The sequence below is a fragment of the Exophiala aquamarina genome, assembly GCF_000709125.1.
Source record: "Exophiala aquamarina CBS 119918 chromosome Unknown aczIA-supercont1.4, whole genome shotgun sequence".
Taxonomy (NCBI): Eukaryota; Fungi; Ascomycota; class Eurotiomycetes; order Chaetothyriales; family Herpotrichiellaceae; genus Exophiala; species Exophiala aquamarina.
In genome coordinates, this window is record NW_013550584.1 from 2775839 (window position 1) to 2788257 (window position 12419).

The window sequence follows — 12419 nt, forward strand, 5'->3', positions numbered from 1 at the left end:
GGTGTCGCTGTGGAAAATAAATCACATACATCAGGGTAAACTTGGTGAAAACTATCAACTGATCAAGGACGAATCCTATGTGAGTTTACATAGCTGTATCTTATGGGATGCCTCTACGGCTATCGCTACGGGATGTCTTCCAAGATGGACACACTGGACACGATGCATGTGCCTAATTCACATGCGCCTAAGGTTCCTGGAACGGTTGTCACTAACTTCGTACCACTTGCTTTTAACTGTGTATACGCTCAGGCTTGCTTTGCCTGAGACTTCGGGGCGCTCCACTCAACTCCGGCCTTCCCTCCTCAAGGAAGCCTTGCCGGGGCTGCATGACTGGCCTGCTCGTAATGGGAGTCTCGGGTTAGCTAACTGGTAGGAGAGTATTCCAGAATCGCATATCCACGGCTATTCTGGCCGTTGCTGCAAGATGGGTAACAAGAGGTAGGATATGTCTCCAATTGTGTATACAGTAAAACAGGTCCAGAGAAAGTGCATCTCGGTCGCTAAAGCTGGTTAAATCCCTTAATCGATACATTGCTTTGCTTGGCGGGGGAGGGACCGTTCAATCGTCATTCTTAAGACATTCGACTCCCGCCACACACACGCTGATTCGACCTCCGTACGGAGTACTACTTTACTTACATCCCTAGACACACAGCACGCCCTGCGGCTAAACCCGGTTTCGGCGCTTGTTTATAAAAATATTATTCAATTCTTCTCCTCAGATGTCCAAGACACTTCGACTCCGCTCTTTGAATTCGAGATTCACCTACCCTTCTCCCTCTGTGTCCATTCGTACAAGCTCCTGCAGGGTCCAACGAATGCAAAGACTCGACCAACAGCAGCGACATTTCTCTCAATCTCAACTTCAGCAGAGCAAGAGTACCGCCAACATGTCTGACTCTAATGGCTTGACCAAGGTCTTCACCAAGAATGCTTGCCCTCGTATGTCTTTCTCTCGCTAGCAATGCCTTGCTATATCAGTGAAGTTGGGTAAAAGCAAAGGAATATCTCTAACACGTGTTTGCCTTGCTTAATTAGCTGCTGGACCATACAGCCAGGCGATCAAAGCCGCCGGCCAAGTCTGGGTCGCGGGCCAGATCCCGGCTGATGAGCAGGGAAACCTGGTTACCGGCTCCATCGCCCAGAAGACCGAGCAGTGCTGCAAGAACCTCAAGGCTATTCTAGAGGAGGCTGGCAGTGGGATTGAGAAGACCGTCAGGATCGGAGTAAGTTTCGTGCTCTCTGTCTCATCTTGACTGCGAGGTCGTACAAGGACCAACAATGCACGGGATGGGCTGACACATGATTTGCCTGCCAAAAACAGGTCTTTCTCTCCGATATGCAGTATTTCAAGGAGATGAATGGCGAGTATGAGAAGTGGTTCACTCACAAGCCGGCCCGAACGTGCGTTGCTGTCAAGCAGCTCCCCCTCGGTGTCGATGTCGAGATCGAGGCTATTGCTATTCAGTAGAAGACCATACGATCGATACAGCTTGTCGGAAGCTTCACTCATGAAGCTGCATCATCCTGGGCCTAACCGAGATCAAAATACCATAGAGTACAAGTACCTAGCTCAGACAGCCTCTCTAGCAAGTGATATTCTTATAATGGTGGAAAATGGCCCCGCTCTGGTTTTTATAGCTTGCTCCTGGTCTCCTCACCTTCGTGCTCTCCCAGCTCGACAACGACTTTACCCCATGTATCTCTTGCACCTAGGGCGGTCAGTGCATTGGGGACCTGCTCAAGCCCCTTGTATGTCTTATCTGTGTAGGTGATTCCCCTCAGTTTCCCTGTCGCGATCAGCTCGAAGATGCCCTTCCAGACGTCTTTCACCGTGTCCTTCTCCTTGGTGTTGTACATGCCCCAATGTAGACCCACAATGCTGATGTTCTTCAGGAGGACTCGGTTCAGGGCAAGTTTCTCGATGTTTCCGCCAGCGAATCCAATCACCAGTAGTCGGCCGTTCCATGCTATACATTTGATCGAAAGATCGATCATGCCTGTGGTATTTGGTTAAACGTGCTTTTACTCTAGAACGGGCCCTGGCATATAACTTACCAACTGGGTCGTACACGACGTCAACCCCGGCCTTTCCATTGCCTGTCCGATGTTTCGCACAGAGTGCAATAACCTTCTGTGGCCAGTCTTTCTCTCGATAGTCAATCACGTAATCGGCTCCGAAGTCTAAGCAGACTTGCCGTTTTCGCTCAGAACCGGCTGTGGCGATGACGGTCGCCCCTAGAGCCTTGGCCACTTGCACCGCCGACAGACCGACACCTCCAGCACCGGCATGGACGAGCACCCATTCTCCAGGTTGTGTTTTTGCCCGTGTGACTAGCGCTCCATATGCAGTCGGAGTCGTCACGTAGACACCAGCCGCATCTGCGAAGGACCAGCCTTCAGGGACGGGAAAGAGTGCTTCTTCCGCAGCAAGAACATGCGTAGCGTATGCACCTTGGTTGGCACCAAAGACCCTGTCGCCAACTTTGAATTGATGGCTTGTTCGACTGCTGACAGTGCCGTCCATACTGCTAGCAACTGCACCGGAGGTGGAGCCGGAGCTGGTTGGGGTTGCCACGACCACGCCGGCGAACTCCATGCCTGCTAGCCATGGTAGAGGTGGCTGATGTTGGTATTTGCCCTGGATTTGGAGGATATCGAAGAAATTGGTCCCGCACGCACGGATCTTGATCAGGTATTTATCGGGGTGAGGGCTGGGGGTGGGTAGGTTGGTTACTGTGAGCTCTTGGGGCCCGGAGACATATTGGCTGATTTGGACAGCTTTCATCTTGGAGATGCCTCTGGCTGATTCAGAAACTAGGGAAGGAAAAAGATATTGTTAAAGAATGAATCCCACTTCCACCCGGCTATGTATATTTTATTTTGTCCTTTGTCCGTGGCGGTTAACCTTCTTGACGCTGACTGGCTTGGAGTGCGGTTTGGTGCTCTCAATGGGAACAACTGTGGGACTGGACCTCGGTAAAGTTATGAGGGGAATAGTAGGAGGATCCGGTGAAGTGCAAGGACCATAGCGTCGCCGCTGACTCAGCTTAATCACGTGATAACCTTCTCTCCCGATATCGGTTGCGCCGACCCGATGGCGTTTTTCCGTCCCTAAAGAATTCTTGGCATCCTCTCACAGCGACTGCAGCCTGCAGGGCTCGATTCCCAAGATCTCACCGGTCCTTTGAGACGCCTTCCTTGGAGAACAGGCGAGGCGTCATCACGCTGCCATTCCCATCACCATTCAAATGAGCGCGTCTTCTCCTTCCGAAGCCCGCCTGGTAGCCATTGTCGACTCCTTGACATCTGGATTCCAGACTCTACTCTCCAGCCTTCGCGCCCACCGGGAACTGGAAAAGACTCTGCGGCAGAGACTTGAGTTTGCCGCAAATGAGGTACGCGTTGCTCTTTTTTGCCCGTCCTTTCTTCTTTGTCATGATGAGAGTCTTTTGATTAGCTCTAGATCAAGAGCTGCTTCTGTAGCGATGAGCGACATTTGCATGTATTACCTGAACCTTCTTCTCTCTAGCCACCTGTTCATTCTCTTCTTTTGCCGTATCGCTAATGTCATCGACTATAGTACGAGAAAATCATAGCCGCAGACGGCAGTGACTCGGAAGCCTCAGTTCCCACAAGCCAAGTGGTCAAGCATATTCGTGAACCCCTTCCAGAATCTGAAGATCCCGAGACGTTAGACACCGTCAAGCAGGCAAAGTCACATGTACGAAGATATAAGATGGCCAACCATCGAGCGCCTGCCAATGTTGCACGATGCCCAGTAGCGCATAAGACCTTGGACCCCGAAGATATGGAGAAAGACTTCACCACACCAGGAGTCCGGGGTAACCTGGGCTGCCCATTCGCCAAGATGGCATCCAATGGCCATCCACCTGATTCAAGTAATTGTGAAGACCCTATCGCTGCTGAGTTTCATCAAGATATTGCTTCTGCAAGGTCTGCCGGCACCGAACAACGTCCGGGTCAGTGTCCAATACGATTTCTGGATCAACACTCACCTGAGGAGGTTGCACAGTACTTTGAAAACCATAAGCATGAAATTCCTCGAAGTCATGAGATATGTGTCAGAAGATATCAAGGAGATGAGAGCAGCGTCCGTCAACTCGATGCAAAGTATGGTAATTTGGTCAATATGATACAAGGATTGGGTGTCAAGCACAAGGCATATCTTCCAGGGAAGGACCGAATTGAAGAGCCAGCCAAAGCTCCTGCTCGTACAGTCGAGACATGGGCAGAGGACGTCAGCTCACAGCCCACGCCTCCGACTCATGAATCCCAGGCCGACCCTGAGGAAGCCAGATTGTCGCGGTTTGAGAAGCCTCTAAGAGAGATCCGAGTCGGTGAATCACCGAGTCGCCCATGGGGTATCTCGGTGCCGCCTGACAAGGAGCCGACCCCGAGTGCTTTGCAATCTGACCTAGGAGTCGACCACCACAATCTGAAGCCCGCTCCACCCTCCCCAAACGTGCAACCACGCAAGTGTCCTGTGGATCATAGACAGACAAAGCCTTCTGCGCAAACTGCTTCAAATGAGAAAGAGGACACCAAGGACTCAACGAAGACACCCACCCAGATCATATTCAACGGCCCAGTCTTCTTTGGCTATTCTGCAGAGCAGGTGGCAGTTCTGCTGCAAAACACCAATTTGGGCAACATGAAATCTTCAACTACTTGAGGCGGGTTTCACTTTGGTGTTCGTTTATATGTCGGTTGTATTTGTAGCGTTCTGAGCGATAACATTACGATTGAAATGAGACAAATGTATTATTATTCTACTTTACAGTACCTCAATAAGAGAATGTAGGACTCAAGGAGTCAACCCGCTCATAGTGGAAAGAGCCCGAAGACTAATCCAGAAATTAAGTTGAACTATGAAGGTCCTTTTTTCTTTTCTTCTTGCAACGATGTGTGTGAAAAACCATCAGCTCTAGTAAGCAAGCCTACAAAATGCAGAACCTGAAGACCATGACCCAACCCCGAAAGGAAGGGAGCTTGTAGAATATACCCTGAGGTAATCAAGCAGCTGGAAAGTGAATGTTGCGTGTGTGCGTAGGTGTCCTACCGTTTCTTGATCTTGTACGCTTGCTGATCGTTTCAAGGGATGTGCCGAGTACTCTCATACGGTTACAACGTGATGGGATTCCACGCACCTGGCTGAGACCTATAGGCATGTAATGATTGCTGACAGAATCTGTAAATTTCAGTCCACAGAAACCGATAAAAATAAGTGGTAAAGTTGGAATAATTTCTAGTTGGGTGAAAAGCCTGAGAGGGAAGGCTGGTGCTTGGCGAAGAGAGCAAGGCTGTGTGTGTCATGCCAAGGCAAGGCCTTGGTTTAGCCTTGGTTCGTCCCCGTGTGCCTGGCTTGAGCTACGATTTAAATGAACGAAATACGGAGCTGTTGCAGCTGGAGTGTTATCGCGTGGTGTTGGAAAGCATATTCCAACCCAACGTATCTTGGTATTTTACATTTTGCCAAATTGAGCCGGAGGCCGCGGGCCCCGAATTGCCTCGGGTCCTGGGGCGCCACGACCCCCAGAAGGCCTACATCTAGACAGCCGAGACGTCTGCCTGGCCGCTGGGGGGGGTGTGCTATGCCACACGTTTGGCATTTCTCCCTAGGCACCAATGAAATAGGCCAGCGAGATTGTGTATCGTGAAAGCCAAGTCGGATCTTCTGATCCATTGATCGTGATTTTATGTTCGATACGAGTACGACTTTGCCCAAGAAGGGTTTCGTTTGACATCATAAAAAAGGGGATCAGGCACATTTCAAATTTTCGAACCACATATTTATTAATGATCCGAATTGAGATGAAGAACGCGGAGTTCGGGTTGCCATATCTTCAGGAGTGCAGCTCGAAACAATGACGCAAGCACTGGGGACAGAACAAGAAAAAGGACTGCCGAGTCCTCCACCAGACAGCGGAAAGGATTCCACTTCGAGCTTGCCCGCCACTTCTGCACTCAAGGACGTTGACAAGGATGTTATCGTCAATGTCACTGGACAAACAAGCGATACAAGCAGAGTACTCGAGGATGATAAGGACAACAACAAGAAGAAAGGCGCTGGGTTTGGGCCATACCTTCGAGTCTGGCGCTATGCGCAACCGATCGATCATGCACTGAGACTATGTGGATTTCTTGCTGCCTGTGGTGCCGGTTCAGCCTTGCCCCTGATGACAATCGTCTTTGGGGATATGATCAATGATTTCAACAATTTCGACGCGGGCCAAACCTCGATCGATGACATGTATAACAGCATCTCCCACAACGCCTTATGGTTTCTCTACCTCTTCATTGGGAAGTTCTTTCTTGTCTTCATTAATACCACCTGCTTCAGAATCACAGCTATCAGAGCAACAAAGGCTCTGCGGCAGGATTTCATCACGGCCCTCGTTCGACAAGACATTGCTTACTTCGACAATTGCTCGCCAGGTACAGTGGCTACCACAATTTCGAACAATGCCGATATCGTTGAGAATGGACTAGGCGAGAAGGTCGGAGTTGCTTTCCAGGCCATGGCCATGTTGACGGCCGCGTTTATCGTGGCATTCACTCAACAATGGAAGCTCACCTTGGTCACCGCAACTACTCTACCCTTGGCTGTCATCGTGGTGGGCATCACTGTTGCTCTCGACGCAAAGCTTGAAGCGAAGATCCTCAAAATCTACGGCAAAGCTGGTGGACTAGCGGAAGAGGCAATGAGCACCATCCGCATTGTGACCGCATTTAATGCGAAGAACAAACTGAGCCGGAAATACGATACATATCTAGAGACCGCCAAACGCTACGGCGTAAAGAAGGGCCCGGTGCTAGGGTTTCAATACAGTACTGAATTCTTCGCAATGTACTGTGCCTATGCTCTGGCTTGGTTCTACGGTATCAAGCTTCTGCTCCAAGGAGAAGTTGCTACGGGTGGAGACATTCTCACAGTATTATTCTCCGTTCTGATCGGAACCTCGTCCATCACTATGATTGCGCCCTCGATGGGAGAGCTGACCAAGGCAGCTGCAGCTGCGCAGGGAATGTTTGAGATGATCGACCGCAAGTCTCTAATTGATCCGATGTCTGAGGAGGGCAAGCGACCGGAACAAGCCACAGGAAACATCAGTTTGAGAAATGTGACCTTCTGTTACCCTTCGCGACCAACAGTGCGAGTCTTGGATGACTTCAGCGTCGACTTTGAGGCAGGGAAAGTCACAGCAATTGTTGGAGCCTCTGGCAGTGGCAAAAGTACTATCATGGGGCTCATAATTCGCTGGTTCGACCCAGAATCTGGATCGATACTGTTCGATGGTGCCGATATCAAAGATCTTAACGTTCGCTGGCTGAGGACGAATATGGGGTTTGTCCAGCAGGTGAGCTAAAACGCCTCAAGCAGCAAGCGGCTGCATTAATCGCTAAACGCGACCCAGGAACCCACCCTTTTCAGCGACACCATTTCCAACAATGTCCTCCATGGCCTCTTTGGGACCGATAGTGACGATCTCCCCGACTCAGAAAAACGTGAGCTCGTTCGACAAGCCTGCGTTCAAGCATATGCAGATCAATTTGTGGAGGAACTCCCGGAAAAATATGATACCAAAGTGGGTGACAGAGGCGGCTTCCTGAGTGGCGGACAAAAGCAGAGAGTAGCGATAGCTCGCAGTGTGATATCCGATCCTCGCATTCTTCTCTTGGACGAAGCCACTTCAGCTCTTGACCCGAATGCGGAGGGAATTGTCCAGGCCGCACTAGACAATGTCTCGCAAACACGCACAACGATCATGATTGCCCACAAGCTGTCAACTGTTCAGAAGGCCGACAAGATTGTCGTTTTGAGCAAGGGGAAACTGGTTGAGCAAGGCACTCACCAAGAGCTATTGGCCCGCAAAGGCGCATATCATGGGCTCGTCAATGCACAGAATCTCGACTCTCAGCAAGATGCCTCATCGAATACCATCGACGAGAAGGCGGAAGAACTGCAGTTGCAGAATACACCGACGCCCGCTCAAGAAACTTCCATCAAACCCGCAGTCGAAGCAGAGGATGTATCACGCAAGCTCTCTCTGGTCAGGTGTATCCTTATTGTCCTGTATGAGCAACGAAAGCATTGGCTGTTGTTCCTGGGAGGTGCACTGGCCTCTGTTGGCGGTGGTGGTGTCTTCCCAGCTCAAGCAATTGTCTTCAGCAGAAGCGTCCTCGTCTTCCAACTTCCTCCCGATCGCGTAGAAGATCGCGGAAACTTCTGGGCCTTGATGTATTTTATTATGGGTTTGGGGGTACTCGTTTGCTATGCATGTCTTGGCCTACTGTTTACCGTTGCCGCCTTTTACGCAACTCGTTTCTATCGAAGTGAGTACTTCACCGCGATGTTGAACCAGGACGTTTCGTTCTTCGACCTCGACGGTCATTCTGCGGGGACGATGGCCAGTCGACTTTCCACCGACACACAAAGGCTCCAAGACTTGATCTCGGCAAATTTTGGCCTCATCTTGATTGTCATCGTCAACCTCATTGGATCCTGCACGTTAGCACTGGCTTATGGTTGGCGACTTGCTCTTGTAGCCATATTTGGCTGCTTGCCTCCGCTCTTCTTCGCAGGATTCACAAGGATGCGGCTTGAGATGAAAAGTCAAGATCGAATGAGCAAGATGTATCATGAGAGTGCCCGATTTGCTGCCGAAGCGATTGGAGCCATCAGGACTGTCTCCAGTTTAACTCTCGAGCCGAAGGTTGTGAAGACATACGACGAGAAACTTGTGACAACATCCAAAAAGGACCTACGTCAAACTGTTCTCAGCATGATTCTGTTCGGTCTAAGTGAGAGTCTGGACCTGGGTGCGATCGGTCTGGCATTTTGGTATGGCGGTAAATTGATGTCAGAAGGCAAATTGGACGCAGGTGTCTTTTTCATTGTGTTTATTGCAATCATATTTGGAGGACAAGCTGCCGGGTTCTTATTTGGCTTCACTTTGAGTAAGCAGCCTCGCCTCTAACGCCTCGCCTCTACTGACCTGGAATTAGATACGACGAAAGCGCACTCGGCGGCGAACCATATAATCGACCTTCGGAGGTCCAGACCCGCAATCAATACGTCAACTGGTGCAAAGGCCTTGTCCAGTGATGGCAATTCCGATGTGGCCATCGAGTTCCGGGATGTATGGTTCACTTATCCAAGCCGACTGGATGTTCAGGTTCTGCAGGGCTTGAATCTGAAGGTGCATAAAGGCGAATCTATAGGCATTGTAGGTGCATCAGGCTGTGGCAAAACGACGGTCATCAGCTTGCTCGAGCGATTCTACGACATCGCACGCGGAGAGATCCTACTCAGCAACATGCCCATCAGGGACTTCGATGTCCATTTCCATCGATCGAGAATCGGAATGGTCTCACAAGACACTACACTGTATCAAGGCTCGATCAGGGAGAATGTGCTTATCGGCGTGCCGGACGATACAGTATCGGAAGAGCGACTCGTCAAAGCATGCAAAGATGCCAACATTCACGAGTTCATCCAGTCTCTGCCCGATGGATATAACACTGACGCCGGGACAAGGGGTCTCGCTCTCTCCGGCGGCCAAAGACAGAGAATTGCCATTGCCCGAGCGTTGATTCGCGACCCTGAGATCCTCCTGTTCGACGAAGCCACGAGTGCACTCGATACGGAGAATGAGATTGTCGTCCAGGAAGCCATTGAAGCGGCGGCAAAAGGACCTGGAAGGACGACTATTTCTGTCGCTCACCGCCTCTCCACGATCAAGCGATGCGACCGAATATACATCCTTCACCAGGGGAGGGTTGCTGAAGTTGGAACACATGGCGAATTGATCGCTCGAAGGGGACGATACTACCAGATGGTTCTTGGCCAGAGTCTGGATCGGCAAGTAGAATAGACTTCTGCGACCGAAAAGAAATTGTCGTGTACATTATCACTTGACCACCCTCCTCTTGCTTCGCTCAAAATACATTGCATGGACCTGCAATCTCAACCAGATATTGCAGCAACTCTCATAGGAAAGAACAAGCAAAAAACGGGCCGAGCTTTTCCAAGCCTTGGCCTTGGGCATGATATTGTCTTGCATGTTGAAGCAGCGCTACAGGTGAGAGATTAATATTTACCTGACCATTCCTGAAACCCATCACCTAAGCCTTGGGAGACAAGAGACAAAACGAAACAAATCAGTGGATGCATGACTGCTCGGCATTGAGACCACTGACAGACGTAGGTGAAAACACAGTCAAAGGTGTCTTAGGTCCATTACCGAGAAAATGATCGGCAGCCTGCATACAAATGCTATCCCCAAATCGCTTCCGGGGCTACTTTGTAGTAAGGAAAAAGGATATCGTGGAGGTCCTGAACGATATATTCGGAGTTGCTCATCGGATGGCTTTGAGTCAGATCTTGAAGTCTGACTACCTGGCCATGTGTGCAGTCATTGATGGACATCTAGGACATTCGAGCCCGCATTCGTTTCTGTCGACTGCTGAGGGGTCAGCGAAGCGACTGAGGTCTGTTGCGACTGACCATTTTTCAAGGTCATCCGTAAAGTAGTGATTTAGCGTTATAGTTGCACCGACCCTCTCTCTGCGTCGAGCAGAAAGCGAACCTGTTTGGTGGTCTTCGAGTAACGCTCGAATAGACCATCTATCAACACCGAAAAGCAATTTGACTTTAACTACCCGCTCGGGACGGATTGAGTCCCGGACCCAGTTGGTAAAACCGTCAACAATTGTCACAACATTACTCATGTACCCAAGTGCAATACTGGCCCACTTCGTAGATTCTCTGCCTCAGCGCAGTTCCAACCTCCGATACCCAATTCTTTCTTGTCCTTTTCACTCTCAAGCTACACAACGAAAGACCCACAGTCAATCCAGCTCTTAAGGCCATCGACTGGTTTGGAAGTCTCACTATAAGAGGTGCCACCATCATGTTTCTGCTGGGGTTGTAAATAGGCGGCGGCACACATACATTGAAGTCAGCAACAGTCATTTGTCTGATCGTTTTCGGCGTAATTACCTTTACCCTCTTCCTGCAGATCGAATGGCGAGTAGCGCGTTAGCCGATAATCCCAAAGCACCTGTTTGCCGGATTTCGGCAACTGGCTTTGCTGTCACTAGTCTTCTGCTTCGGCGCCGTCTTCGCGCGGACATGTTTCTTCCTCCTGCTATATTTTCCAGCAGTGCCGAGGGCAGAGCCTCTCCTTTCAGGGTTTGATGGTTGCCATACGCGCTGTCTCTCTCACTTACCACCACAAGAAAGGTGACTCTCAACAGCCCAAACGTCCGTTCAAAGCTAAGAGACAGGGATTCGATAGAGTCGGTAGCGTTGCGAAAAGACCCTCGGTATGATTGATTGTGATGAAAAGGTCGCAGAAGCAGTATTGTAGCAGTATGGTAGAGCAAGCTAGAATTGCGGTCAGCTGATGCTTCAGTGCAAACAAGGTACCGTGCTTACTTCAGTGTTAAAACGTGTATATTTGGACAGAAGAAAGGTGATTCGTCCAACCTCAGGATCGAAGACCAATTTTCACGCCGTTTTCAAGCTTCTGGCGAGTCGATCTGATCAACAAACCGGCATCCTCGGTATGGCGTTCACTGTATATCCCAAGCAAGATCTCATTGACGACCTTTCCTATGGCGCAGAGATTGCTGAAACACATTGCGGCATTTGAGGGTGAGGCCGTATGTACCATTGTAGTCTGTTCGGTTCCACACGCTGTCCACGGCTGCTGCTCGATCATGTCGTTGGACGGCTCGAGCAGCGTCGATAGGGCATTTAGAAGAGTTAGAGCTCTTCTCAAGTGAAAGCTGAGGGCTTTATCCCACATGAAGCATGACCAGCAAGTTTTCGTCCTGTTTGGGACCCTGATGGGCTGGCTGTTGTGCATCGGTACCATCAAAAGGTCGGTCCGAGAAATAGCCAAGATCGATAACCATCCTAAAAGCCATGCCTCAAAAGTGTTGCCTTCCCCTACTTGGTGAATGCTCAACTCTAGCAAAGCTTGATACAGTCGGTATAGATGGTTTCCATGGATCGCTTGTCCAATAAGGCTTTTCGTACGTGTGAGTGGATTTTCCACATGTTCATGGTTGGCGAACCTGGTGGAATGTAAACAGATTGTCGTCAACAATAGAGGTGAGAAGTTATTCTCTTCCGGCGGCGGCATCGCGGAGGAACATAGCCCGGTTCTCGAACATAAAATCCGGATACAGCCAGGTCCAGTGAATTGCGAAGAGATGTCGAATTCGGTCTGGCGCGAGAGTCTAAAAGCGAGCCGCTGTTGGCTATGGCATACTCTTCCCAAAGCTTCATGTCGTGGTGGCAATTGTGGTCGATTCGAGAGTCTGTTGCTTGGTGAGGAGAAGAGTCGTGGGAACGCTGTTGGCTTCAGCTCCTTGAGGTATAT

The 12419-nt window shown here is 50.1% G+C and overlaps 5 protein-coding genes across 5 annotated transcripts; 3 read left to right on the forward strand and 2 right to left on the reverse strand.

Moving 5' to 3' along the window:
• Positions 1-893: 893 nt before the first annotated feature.
• Positions 894-1474, forward strand: A1O9_06096 (endoribonuclease L-PSP; the record flags this gene model as incomplete). Its single annotated transcript, XM_013405306.1, has 3 exons — positions 894-945; positions 1042-1229; positions 1328-1474. 3 exons carry the CDS (start codon positions 894-896, stop codon positions 1472-1474), a joined length of 387 nt encoding a protein of 128 aa, XP_013260760.1.
• Positions 1475-1638: 164 nt separating this feature from the next.
• Positions 1639-2791, reverse strand: A1O9_06097 (NADPH2:quinone reductase; the record flags this gene model as incomplete). Its single annotated transcript, XM_013405307.1, has 2 exons — positions 1639-2003; positions 2062-2791. 2 exons carry the CDS (start codon positions 2789-2791, stop codon positions 1639-1641), a joined length of 1095 nt encoding a protein of 364 aa, XP_013260761.1.
• A 463-nt stretch (positions 2792-3254) lies between these two features.
• A1O9_06098 (uncharacterized protein) lies at positions 3255-4699 on the forward strand (the record flags this gene model as incomplete). The annotated part of the gene is made up of 2 exons (XM_013405308.1): positions 3255-3401; positions 3587-4699. The coding sequence occupies 2 exons, from the start codon at positions 3255-3257 to the stop codon at positions 4697-4699; spliced, it is 1260 nt and encodes a 419-aa protein (XP_013260762.1).
• A 1192-nt stretch (positions 4700-5891) lies between these two features.
• On the forward strand, positions 5892-9902 carry A1O9_06099 (uncharacterized protein; the record flags this gene model as incomplete). The annotated part of the gene is made up of 3 exons (XM_013405309.1): positions 5892-7385; positions 7443-8985; positions 9034-9902. 3 exons carry the CDS (start codon positions 5892-5894, stop codon positions 9900-9902), a joined length of 3906 nt encoding a protein of 1301 aa, XP_013260763.1.
• Positions 9903-11519: 1617 nt separating this feature from the next.
• Positions 11520-11961, reverse strand: A1O9_06100 (uncharacterized protein; the record flags this gene model as incomplete). The annotated part of the gene is made up of 2 exons (XM_013405310.1): positions 11520-11827; positions 11877-11961. The coding sequence occupies 2 exons, from the start codon at positions 11959-11961 to the stop codon at positions 11520-11522; spliced, it is 393 nt and encodes a 130-aa protein (XP_013260764.1).
• Between the last annotated feature and the right edge of the window lie 458 nt (positions 11962-12419).